Below are 13,412 nucleotides of genomic sequence, written 5' to 3'. Positions count from 1 at the left end.
AAGTCTCCCCGGCTATCAGCTTAAGTACCAATGGTTTATATGCTTGGTCCTTTCATGCCAAATCGAGGAACTCTTAATCATCATCAGAGAGTTCACCTGCCTGTCTACCACAGAAAAATCCATCCCTTCCTCACAGGAACTCTGTGACTCTCTTACTGACCACTTCCACAACAAGATAGCAACCATCTACAGAAACTTTGATCCCCAACCCTCCACCCTAATCTGCAACCGATCAACAACCAACCACCTGCTCACTGGATGGGAATAACTCAGTTCACCAACAACTACCACCCTAATGAATGCCATCCACACAGGAGCGCCCACCAACCCTTGCCCCCACAGACTCTTCAACCTCGGATGCAGCGAGATCAGCCACCAGCTCACCACCATGCTCAATGCAGCCATAGCTACAGCCAGCGTTCATGACCCGTGGAAGCATGCAGGGATTAAATCGCTCCTCAAGAAACATTCGGCAGACCCCAGAGAGTTCCACAACTACCGTCCCATCATTTTCTTCCCATTCCCTGACAAAGTCCTGGAGAAGGCCATCAATCTCCAACTCACTGATCATCTGGAAAGAAACAAAGCGCAGGACCCATCCCAATCAGATTTCAGAGCCAACCCCAGCACTGAGTGACAGCCGAACCCTACTCGCCAGAGGAGAATCCGTGCCCTCATCCTCCTGGATCTCTCCTTAGCCTTCAACACCATCGGCCACCACACACTCATCGATCAACTATGCCAGTTTGGAACTGCAGATGATGCGCTCAGATGGATGGGTTCCAGCCTTGCGGGATGCACCCAGAGAGTCCTACTCCCTCCCTTCACCTCACAACCCAAGCACACAATCAGCGGAGTACCCAAAGGCTCATCCTTCAGCCCTACCCTCTTCAACATTTACATGACTCTTCTCACAGACATTGTCCGATCGCACAACATCAACATCATCTCCGACACCAATGACACTCAGCACGTCCGCTCACTCTCAACGAACCCCACCTTGACGAAGATTAACTTTCACTACTGCATGGAGAACTTCGCAACATGGATGAAAGACAACTGCCTGAAACTCAACACCGGCAAAACAGAAGTTCTAATCTCCGGCAGACACACCGCTCTTTGGAACGACTCCTGGTGGCCAGCTGACACTACATCAGTTTAGAAAAATAAAGTATCTTTATCTAAACTCAACAAGAACAAAACAACAAAAAATCCAACATACATGTAGTAAAATAGCACTCAAAAACGGTTATTTCCAAAATAAATCTTGTAGAAAACAAATAGCTCCACCTGGAGCTATTATGACGTTGTGACAGCAATAAATCAAAAGTATGGCGTCGTTTGTGAAGTGCGCGGCATCGGGCACAGAGTCACACAGACTCGCAAATAAACAGTACCTAGGAAATCGAAGTCTATGACGATGCACGGCATCGTGAAGGTGAGGCGTTGGTGCCGAGGTGGAGTCCGGCTCCCTGGCTGCCAAGGGGGTGAGGTGGGGGGGAGGCACCATTTCTGCAAGGAGACAACGTGTCGAATCCAGGACAGGGGAAGTCAATAGCGTCTGCGATGAGGCATTGGTTCCAGTGAGGCGATGCGAAGTCAGCGAGTTCATGGAGTCACCCTCAGTGGTTATAGGCACCGTGATAACAGGATGCTGGTGGTGACGGAGTTGGTGCGAGCACTGGCATCGGGAATGCAGATAACTGCAGGCGTAGAAGGGCGTCGAAGGGCAGCAGAGCTGTGGTGCAGGCTGGGTGGTGCATCGTGCACTTTACGAGCGGTGCCCCTGGCCTCGGTGCAGGTCGCGGTGTCACAGTTGCATTGCTGACAGCGTCTGAGATTGTTTTTCTTCCCTCTCGTAGGTTTCTTCTAGCTCCCAACAGCAGGAACCACCCCCAGAGGCCCAAAACTGGAACAGGCACCTTCTGGCAGGTCAGAACTCTCAGCAGTAGAGCTCAGGGGAGCAGGGGGGGAGGTCTTTGTGTCTCTGAGACTTCAGAACAGGAGGCCAGCACACCCAAGCCCTTGGAGATTCTTCTTCAATCAGGTTTTTCAGCAAAGTTCCAGTCTTTGTCATTTCCTTGGCGGAAGCAGCAAATGCAGGCCATCCCCACACAGCAAGAGGGGCAGTACTCCTCCTCACAGACCTCCAGCTCTTCTTCTTGGCAAAGGTTCCCCTTGAGTCCAGAAGTGATCTAAAGTTCTTGCGTTTAAAGTCCACTACTTATACCCCATTTTGTCTTTGTTCTTCCATGTGCAAGGGTCTCTGAGCCCAGTTCAAACCATTTCTGTCCTCACTGGTGCAGTATTACCACAGGGGATGGAGACAGCATTTTGAAAGGGATTCAGGTCCTATTCAGATGCAAGGAAACCTCCTCCCACTACTCTAAATGCAGCCAAGGTCTATTCAGCTCAACTCTGAATTATCCAAAAAGGGCAAGGCACACCTCAGGCCGAAAGCACTTTAATAAATTCAAATTCACATAGTCAAGAGTTGCTCATCCAAGCTCGATGCCAAGACATACTATCTCAACATATCAGTCAGTGTGCACTTCCCTAGGGTGCCTGCAAATTCTGCTATGTCCTCCTCTCGCCCCTTCTTGGCAGGTGTATATTATCCTCCTCCTGTATTACAGTGTTACAGTGCCACACAGGTCTTCCAGCATGCTGTTTTAGCTTCAACGTTCTTTTGCTCTGCTGCTCCAGCCCTGTTCTAAGTCTTGCAGCGCAATTTCTGAAATACAGGCCTCGAACATACACATTTTGATATACCTGTTGACTTTTTCACCTCGCCATCACTTACCTGGCTACATCCCTCTAAGTTATCAACTAGGCAGTTACTTCAGAAAGGGACTGTTCATAAACTCGAAGAAAAGGTTAAATGAAAGTTTCTTTGTTTGCTTCTAATGTCACAAAACTGCTATTGTCATATTGAGACCTTCTTCTGAGCTAAAATTCCTTCACTGGAAATTTGAACCTCTTTCAGCCTCAATGCTTGAGAACTATAAGTTGTTTTTACCTGACTTGCTTCATAGTCAGCGGGGGCGGTGTTATGGAAGGAATATAAGGATGGAAAACCCATGGCCCTGAAGGGAAGGCTGCATAGATTCAGTTCATCAGGTGTTGAGCAAGAAAAGTTATTCTGTCAGAAACACTAGCATCTTTTCGCATTTTGAAACTTTGCTTGTGAAACCTCAACTATTCATGAGACTAAGGACTATGTACACGCAGTATTACTGGACTGAATTACTATTATGGTGAGTAATTTGCTCATGTTTCTAGCTTTCAAAATGTGGTTTTAAATATGTTTATATTATGTCTTAAGTCATAGTATTATACTTATATGCTTGCAGGTTCTAGCTCTTTTGAATCGCAAAAGCCGGATCGTCCGTCTATATCAGTGACTTCGCCCATGAGTCCTGGCATGTTGCGGGATGTTCCTCAGTTTTTGTCAGGACAACTCTCAGTATGTAAAACCTTTGCATCTTCCTCTTTTATTCTTTATTTTAAATTATTCTTTAGTTAAAGTTCACAGAGACCTAGTCACAAAATGTAGTTCATGTATTTAATTAGGTTTGGAATGCCAGGTTTAGTGAACTGCTCTATGAGTAGACTTCTTTCACTTTTGCGAACTGATTGTTTTATTAAGAAGCAACAATAGAATTTTGTGTGCAGTCTACTTCGATACTTGCTAAGCGATGTGCTTAATTGATGTGATGGAGATGTGCCAACGTTACGGGTTGGAATTTTGCATATGCTGCAAATTTTTCAGAACTGTGCATGGGTAGGTATCAGAAATATATATTTTTTCACTGAGACTTTCTGAATGACAGACAACGAGAGTGAACCCCAAGTTTTTGGTGCTTACCCAGGTACATTTTAAATTTCATATGCTTGATGTGTCCTTTCCCCAGTCACTGAACTGTCTCCATGGGCAATCATAGCAAGGCTAAAGAGAGGTGTCAAGAGTCAGCTACATGCAAAGTAAACGAGCATGAGTTGCCTTGCTTGACAATCACTCATTCTGGTCTAACGTCTGCTAAGGATAAAATGCTTGCATCCGCCAGCAGTCTCTGTCGTTTTTAAGTCGAGCCTTGACAGCGTATGCGCATGTCTACAAGACCTGTTGTAATCTATAAAACCATTCTATTCCTGCCTCCTGGTTACTATTGGTTCCTTTCAGCTTCTCTCCTATTTGCTGCCTCCTGTCTCGTTCCCTGAGCCGATAGCTAATTTCCTTTGAGGGCTCAGGTGCACCGGTAAAGTACAGTGTACTTACACTCGTCATTTTTATCTCCTGTGTGGAAGAACTTTTTTTGCTTTATTTATTGATGCTTTTGGCATTGCTGTTTCCCAGTTTTGATCCCCCTTTGCATTATAAGACCTCCCCCCAGCCTCATAGCATTCACAGCCCCTGCAACAGTCGTCTTTTCCTGTGTGTAATAACTTTTTCATCTTTATTGTTGATGTTTTTGATGTCGTTGTTTTCCCGCTTTTGAGCCCTCCCCCCACCCTCCGAGCATACACAGCCCCTGCAACAGTCTTCTTTTGTCCGGTCATCATTTTCAATCCCCTTCACATTATAAACCCACCCACCACCCTCCGAGTGCACACAGCCCCTGCAGCAGTCGTTTTTTTTATGTGTAATAACTTTTTAAAATCTTTATTGTTGTTGTTTTTGCCGTCGCTGGTTTCCCACTTTTGATTCCCCTTTGCGTTAAAAGCCCTCCGCACACCCTCATACACCGCCCCTGCAGCAGTCTTATTTTGGCCGTCATCCTCGGGGCCGAGAAGGCCTGCAATACATGCTGTCTACACATTTGTTACAGTTTTCATTGCATTGGACATGAAAGGCACAACACATACCGTTATTGGCATGCTTGAACAACGTACCCTCTCAGAAGCGCTTTAGTACCAGGTCCGCATGTCTGAAAGTTTCGGTTTTGAATTTGTAAAACAGTCACACTTTGGGATACAATTTGTGTATTCATGCCCATGTATCGCTTTATTGAGGTAATAGACAAAGTAAGACATCAGTACAAGTTTGTATGGTGAGGGGTGGCAATGCAGAGAATAAGCATTAACAATAAAGGTAAAAAATGAATCACACCTCAATTGGTAAATTAAACAAAGTCAAATGCATTTTAAGATTATAAGAAGAAGTAGGATAAAAGAAGAAAAAGAGAGGGAGAGAAAAAGGGGAAAAGAAGAAGAAAGGAGTTCAATATAAGAAGAAAAACAAATGATGTAAAAATGAAAAACTACAGAAACAAAATCACAATAAAGAATGCATATACAAGACTAATTATTATACCTGGAAAGAAATGAAGTTAGAGGCAACTATAACAAATCTTTTTTGATCAACAAAGCAGTAGAATTAGCAAAAGCGCAATCAAGTCCATGATGATGACATAGTAAATTCCAGCTTGAAATGACATTTTGAAGTATCCTTCCAGTTGGTAGTAATAATTTGGAAAGTGATAGCCAAAATAAAATCAATACATTTACCCACATTACCATGAACATCCCAAACAGAAGAGCAACTGCCCAAAAATACATGTGAAATCTCAAAAGGAACATTAGTTGATAAAATATCATTCAATTTTAACCAAACATGAGACCAAAAGGACTTAACTAAAGGGCAAAGGAAAAACATATGAAGGAAATCACTGTTGTTGTTAGAACATGACCAACACTTCGGGGAGTCTAGTAACTTAAATTTGTACATGTGAGAAGAGGTGCGAAAAAGTCTATTATAAAAATAATATAAGGTCTGAGTAGTGGTAGCGGAGCGTGAGGTAGTGTGAATTTTTGACCACAGAGAATCCCATGTGCGCAGGGGAAGTACTAGGGCCAGATCTTTTTCCCATACAAGTTCTAATATGGATTTAGTCCTGATTTTTGAAGAGTGGGATAATATTTTATATATAGTAGAAGCTTTAAATTGAGTAGAGAAACCAATGGAGGCAGAGAGTGTTTGATCAGGAATAGTTGTGGGAGAACCCTGAAGGGAGAGGCGGGTGAGAGATTCCTTAAGCAAAGGATAGTGAAGGGCGTGAGAAGAGGGAACATTATAGGAGGTTTGGAGATCAGAAAAATCCATAAAAGATCCATCTTTCATTAAGTGTTGAGCTGTAATAATACCCTTGTCAATCCATTCTTTCCAAAATAAAGTACGTTTGTTAATCTTAATAGATTTGTGATACCAAATTAGAGTGCGTAAAAAAGGGTCAGCAGAAGGTAAATGGGAGTGAAGCAGAGAGGTAGTTATTGCTTTGGAATGAGTAAGAATAGGAGAAGAGAAGCGTTTTGGGGGTTGGGACAAGCAGGCAGCAGAGATGAAAGAAAAAGGAGAGTATTGAGCTTGCTCCAACGAGCTCCATGCTGTTAGAGGCAGATCTGAGGTCTCAGATAAAGAAGTCCAGATTTGCTTTAGAGTGAAAGCAGAATGGTAGCATCGAATATTAGGAAAATTGACACCTCCCAATTCCTTAGATGACTGAAGGCGAGCCAAAGAAATCCTAGGTTTGCATAACACGAAAAAAGGAATTGGGAAGAGAGATAGGAAGCATGGATGAATAAAAATGTATAATAGGAAGAAGCATTATTTTAATTGTAGCTAATCTACCCCACCATGAAAGGAATAGCGGAGACCAACCATCGATTAGGGCGGACATTTTTTTAAGGATATCTGCAAGATTAATTTTAATAGTTTCCTTGATGGTGTTGGCGTATTGAATACCGAGACATTTGATATGTTTAGAGGTCCACTCGAAATCTGTGTTTATAAACATGGAAGGGAGACAAAATTTATTAAGAGGCAGGATTTCAGACTTATCTACATTCAATTCATGTAAAAGTGAAAAAAAAGCTGGCAAAGATGTGGATGGGTTAGAAATGTACAAAAGAATATCATCTGCATATGCAGTGAACTAAATATCAGGATGAAGTGAGCGTTTAATTGTTTCTAGAAAGGGTTCCAAAGCAAGGATAAAAAGAAGGGGAGAAAGGGGGCAAACCTGTCTAGTCCCTCTAAGAAGAGGGAAATAATGAGACTGATAGCCGTTTACCCAAACAGAAGTGATCGAAGCTGAATAAAGTAATTGAATGTATTGAAGGATAGGAGGGCCAAAACCATGCCATTTAAGGGCACCGAAAGTAAACTCCCAGTTAAACCTATCAAATGCTTTTTCAGCGTCTAATGTTAGGGCAGCTAGAGGAGAATCTAGTTTAGAAGCCAAATGAATGATATTAAGAAAGGTGCGTGAGTTGTCTTTAATGGAGCGACCTTTGACAAATCCAGATTGATATATATTAACAAGGTCGAAGATAACTTTATTAATACGTATGGCAAGTAGTTTTGCAAAAATGTTACAGTCTGTATTTATCATAGAGATAGGCCTGTAATTTTTGCAGAGCATAGCCTGAGTAAATGAACCATGCGATGCGCCAGTGGTAAGGAAATGATTAATTAAAGAGAGCAGGTGAGGAGTCAAAAGTGATTTGAATTGGAGGAAGAATCGAACAGTAAAGCCATCAGGGCCCGGCATCTTGTCTTTAGGCAAAAGGGAGATTGCATCAATGATTTCTTGGTCGAAGATTTAGGGATTTTTTGAAAAAAGGAGTCAATAAGATCAGTAGACGGGGAGGATTCCGGGGTGTAAAGAGAGGTATAGTATTCATTAGCAATCAAGAATCTTGGCGTCTGAGAGATGTAAGACTCCAGAATTACCCTTAATAGCAGCAATTTTAGATTTTTGCTTTTTAATTTTAAGATAATTGGCTAGAGATCTGCCGGCTTTATTCCACCCACCATACATTTTTGCATTAAATTTGAGAAGGTTATTACAAGCAGAGTCCCAAGACTGCTTGCTGTATTGCATTTTTGCTTTAATAAGATTGGATAGTGTGTCAGGGCAATTAGCAGAAAAATATTGATGTTCCAGCATTTTAATTTTTTTAAGGAGAGATGTAGACTCCGAGAGAGCCTTCTTCTTTTTCCGGGATACAAAGTCACTTATAAAACCTCTGGCAGAAGCCGTAAAGGCGTCCCAAATTAAATGAAATTGAGAAACAAAAGAGAGATTATGGAGGAAGAATTCTTGAGCAGGGAGCAAAAACTGCACCAGAAATTGAGAGTTCAAGAGAAGAGAGTTGTTAAAGCGCCATCGCCGAGATGAGGGTGTAGATGAAGGATAATCTATATCTAAAATGATAAGGGCGTGATCGGAGATAAGAATGGAGCCAATCTCAATATTGTTCATGAATTGTAGGGTATGTTGTGTGAGGAAAATATAATCACTATGGGAGTGGGATCTATGGGTAGGAGAAAAAAAGGAAAATTCTAGAACATCCGGGTGGGAGGTTCTCCATGCATAAACCAATCCTCTTGCAGTAATTGCCTTATGGAAGGTTTATTGCATCTTGTTGGGGATATATTTGGTTTGAGATTTCGGTCAAGGAAGGGGTCCATGAGTTGGTTGTAGTCTCCACCCACAATCAAATTGTCAGCGGCATGTAAGGAGAGGAGAGTGGAAAAATCAGACCAAAAGGATGAGTCAGTACCACTCGGGCCATAAACATTGCAAAAAGAGATTGGAGTATTATTGACTGTAACATCTAAGAAAAGCCACCTACCATTGGTGTCTTTAGATCCATTTTGTAGATGAACAGTCAAGGATTTATGGAATAGAATAACAACACCATTCTTATTATTGACAGCTGGGGAGCAAAAAATTTCGCCCACCCAGTGTTTACGTAATGAAGGCAAATCTTGTAACCTGAGGTGTGATTCTTGTAACAATGCTATATGACATTTCAATTTAGCAAGGTGGGACAACACTCTCTGCTTCTTAACAGGATTACGCATACCTTTTACATTCTATGAAATGATGCGGAGACCTTTCATAGGTAATGCTCATGGAAATGTAAACAACCACAAAATATAAAAGGTGTAGGAAAGATATTAATTAAGGTATGAGGAGTCACCAAAAAAGAGAGTGTAAGAAACAAAACAGGAGACAAATATGAAATGAGGAAGGCAATGAGAAAAAGAGAGTAACAAAAAGGAGGAAGAGTATATAACATTGCTTGGTATGACAAAAGAGGTGAGCAAGAGGATGAAGATAAAAATACCGTAATGAAAGAGTGAAAAAAGAAAAAAGAAAACCAGTGCAGAAAAGGACCCAGGGAAAAAGAGAAGAAAAAGAAAGGAAAGGTAAGGTAAGAGAAAAAAAGGTGAGAGAGAGAGCATATTCACCGATTAAGAGATGTAAAAAAGAAGATAACTAGCAAAGAGAGAAAAGAGGGGAGGAAAGAAAGCAAGGGTGGGGAGCATAGCATCCCAAGAAGAGATACCAAAAAAAGATGACAGAAAGCCCGAAGGCTTTAGTTATAAAGAACAATGTGAAGGAGACCAGCTGCGTTAAAAATCGCCATGAGATCCGAATAGAGGAGGAAGTAAGCAAATATACCTCTTGGTTTAGATGAGGAAGATGCACTCTGTGGCCCCAACCGGTGAGCTCTTTGGATGTTAAAGTCCGTGGATTTCGGGAGACCAACTATCTGAAAGACTTGGGTTTTCAAAAATGTAATCATATCCGATCCTTCGGATCCTTCCGGAATACCATAAATGCGCAGATTGTTACGCCTGTTGCGATTTTCTAAGTCCTCTGTAGATTTTTTGAGTAAACTGACTTCTTTGGTGAGGCTATCAACTCTGGCGATAACATCTTGAGCATCACTGACTTTTTGTCCCACATCAGAAAGTCTTGAGTCAAGGCCAGACCACTTCTCATCTAACCTTTGAAGAGTAGCAGCTGTGTCGGTCATGAAAGGACGAATGAGGCGTAATTCCTCCATTATATCCTCTAACGTGAGAGGGAGCGGTGATTTCGAAGGAGAGGGAGGGTCCTTCGTGGTGCGTTTACCAGAACAAGCAGCTGCATCTTTACGTCCACCAGAGGAAGCCCCCTGAGGTTTATGTGGGTGAAGAGAATCCATTATGGCGAAACAAAGGAAGTACAAGCAGCCGTAAATTATGCAAAAAACAGCCGAAGAGGCAGCACTGTTATTGTGGGGATGTAGAGCCAAAAAGAAAATGACCAGCAAAATATTACCAGATAAAAGTGGTAGATGGCAAGCAGAGTGCAGTAGTAATGAGCAGTCCAATGTTATTCAGAAAAGATGTGCACTCAAAACTTGATGTAAAAAACACGGTAAGGGCACAACCTCACTAGATAGGTGAAAGTGATTGCCGCCAAGTTAGTAAACAATTGCTGGTCAAAAATCCTATAATAGGGAAAGACCATTCACCCTTCTAGTTTCCTTAATGGTAAAAATTAAGGCAGTTGGTAAACATTGGTAGAAGGAAACAGAAAAAAAACAAAAGAAAAAAGTACCAACTACTCCTCACAACATCGTAGGGGTCACAATATCAGCCGGCCATGAAGAAAAAAAAGATGTACTGTAATAATTACGAGGAAAATATCATCGTCGCGGCCGAGTGGAATGCTGCATTGGGGGAGAGCACAAAATGGCGGCTGTTGTGAGGCGGAGACAAACAGAGCCGATAAATAGACAAATAGACCTTCCCAGGGTCTAGAAACTTGCCATTATGCACCCGATCGTCTCCTGCACAGGAAACCGCTGCTGCAGTGGAGAAGCACTGCGTGAAAGAGGTCCCTTCTTCGACGAGCGGAGCTCGAAGTTGCGGAGCTCTTCAAGTGGCGGCCATCTTGCGTCGCCGCTGCCGCACGCCTGATGTATCGCTTTTTTAAGCTGGTTTTACAGCAAAACATTTCTTTGTGCACACGTCACAGAATCGAGCCACAGAACACACAAGCAGTCATGTCCACGCCCCTCCGCTCTGCCTTCTTTCTAGTGATCCGAGGTGCAGTGATGCCCACCAGGGAGACTCTAGATTGGTTATCAGCCTTGAAGTGGGGATTTTGCATGGATTTGCTGTTTCTCAGAAGCCATGTAGAGCGATGTGTTTACTAGTCATTCATTTTATTCTTATATAGACCACCTTACAAGTTAAATAACAAGTCATGACCTACGAGTTGTTTCACCCTCGGACCTCACAAAACACGCTGTGGTTAGTCAAGTGTCTAACACTTCTTTCAAGCAACAAAAGACTCCTTTTTACTTACAATTGCAGTCCAACAAATGCCGGTCTTCCTCCCAGTAACATTATAGGCATGCAGCAGGGCTCTTTTACAATTTCCAGCTCGTTTTCACATCAGGGCTCCTGTGGGAATTTGATTATTGTTTGCCTTTCCCTATAACACTTTCTCATATGTTAAAGTTAGAGGTGGTAATGTTAAAAATACCAATGGCAATACTGCTTTGCAAATATAATTTTTCACAGCAAATAAAAACACAAAAGTAAAAAACATTTACATTTTAAACGCCAACAGCTCTAACTTTTACAAATGCGAACCTATTGCATTGCAAATGCTTGTTTTCAATGCACTCTCCGATGGAAATATAAAGTAAACTACGTTTAAAAGTATTCATCATTCTTCTGGGCTCTTCTTCTTCCTCCTTGTTGACAATGTCTGTCCCTATGCTTGGCAGCTGTCTTGTTAATCTGAATGCTGAGGATGAGCATCACCACCGGTTTCTTTTCTACTCACTTCAGGCTTCTAGAACTCTGGGCAAAGGCAGAAGATGGCTGCTGGTGGTAGGCTCACCCTGCACATTTTCTCTGGTCCGCAGAAAGCCAGGGGTAATATGTAAGGTGACTCTGGGACAGGTGGAACAATTGTACTTTATTTGGTTACATAGGGTTGACAGCAAAACAGTAAACAACAATTCTATACCTCTTCTTTGAGTTCCCATGGAGGTAAGATTGTAACTAGGGGATGCTTTAGAGGGTTTACGTAGACATTAAACACTCTCAACTAGTATCTGTGTGGGTCCCAAACCTTTAACCCTTGTAATTAATAAGAACTAAATGGAATGTATATTTCTAAAGGCGAAGGGCAATCTTGAGTAAAACGCTCTGAAAAGTTACGTGTAGCATCTTTAATTCATAGGCAATACGGAACTTTACAAAAGTATTTGTTTTGATTACATCTAAATTTTAAGGAGGAAAACTTAACGGAATATGATCTGTTGTCAGGGTAAAGTAAGTCATCATGAGTGAATGTCTGGTTTTTATAGCACATCAAAGGGGCTGTCAATGTATTCATCAAGAACACCCTTACTCTGCTCCAGTTTAGGAAAGAGTTGAAGACACACCTCTATGAGAACACTACATTACACTGCATTACCTGTCCACAAACCAGCCACCTCTCCTATCACTTACTGACTTGTAATGTAATGAGGTGCTTATATAGCGCTCTATCACCCGACGGGTATCCTGGCGCTTAAAATGGAGAGTCCCCACCAGAAGTTAATAGGGGCAGCCGAGGTGTGACACAGGAAGGGAGGAAAAGAGAGATAATATCAGAATGAAAAATTACTCGAACCTAGGGAATAAAAACGTTTTCAACTTTTTCCTGAAATCCATAAGACTTTGGACCTGACGTAGATCCAAAGGGAGAGTGTTCCATAGCCGAGAAGCAACGGCAGAGAAAGATCTGCCACCTGTTCTGGACTGCCTGAACCTGACTACATTCCTCAGAAATGCAGAAGCAGAACGAAGGTATCTAGTTGGAGAATACCAGCTGAATTTTCTTTGCAGTTTCTTAGGGCCCAGCAATGCAATTCTCGCAAGGCTAATGTGGTTGAGGTCCCTCGCTGCCAATTTAAAACGAGTTTCGCTGCAATGGCCTGTATTCTGTACAGCTTCCCGATAAGGGTGTTAGGCGCACCCAGATATAGAGAGTTGCAGTAATAAGTCTGCTGAGAATTACGCATCTCACAATCTGCGTTCTAGCAGAGTTAGGCAAAAAAGGGAGGGTCTTTCTCAGCGCTCGGTTTAGCGAGAAGCAAGTGCCAACGGTTTTGTTAACCTGAGAATTCAGTTGGAGGTCCTGATCCACCATCACCCCCAGATTGCGTACTGTGCTAGAAGGGGTAATAGGTGCGCCAGTAGGGGACAGCTGAAAGATGGGTAAAACAGGCTGATCAGATCTTCTGGAAGAACACAGGACCACTTCTGTTGTAGAGCTGTTAAATTGTAACCAGTTCTTCTTAAGCCACTTCGTGGTGCTAGTTATACACTTGTGAAATCTTTCCAAGGAAATGGAATCATTCCCTTCCAAGGAAAACACGAGCTGGGTATCATCCGCGTAATTCACCACATCCACTCCAAAAGATCTAATAAGCGGAATGAGAGGCTGCAAATAAATGCTAAAGAGCACAGGACTAATCCCTGAGCCCTGCGGGACCCCCTGTCGTAAGGAAGACTTGTTAGCGGAGAACGGCTGAAGGCACACTGTCGGTGTCCTGTCTGTTAGATA

The 13,412-nt window shown here is 42.5% G+C and overlaps 1 protein-coding gene across 2 annotated transcripts in view; it reads left to right on the top strand.

Annotated features, from left to right (window-relative positions):
* RIMS2 (regulating synaptic membrane exocytosis 2) overlaps positions 1-13,412 on the top strand; it is a 1,922,267-nt gene that overhangs the window by 1,156,431 nt on the left and 752,424 nt on the right. For both annotated transcript variants that reach the window (XM_085605119.1, XM_085605120.1), the window contains exon 12: positions 3,354-3,466. In XM_085605119.1, coding sequence (XP_085461245.1) covers positions 3,354-3,466 — 113 coding nt within the window. The remainder of the gene's footprint in view (positions 1-3,353; positions 3,467-13,412) is intronic.

Source organism: Triturus cristatus, chromosome 5_1 (assembly GCF_964204655.1).
Source record: "Triturus cristatus chromosome 5_1, aTriCri1.1, whole genome shotgun sequence".
NCBI classification, from domain to species: Eukaryota; Metazoa; Chordata; class Amphibia; order Caudata; family Salamandridae; genus Triturus; species Triturus cristatus.
The sequence above is the reverse complement of the archived record's forward strand: the minus strand, read 5'-3'. Positions and strand labels throughout refer to the sequence as shown.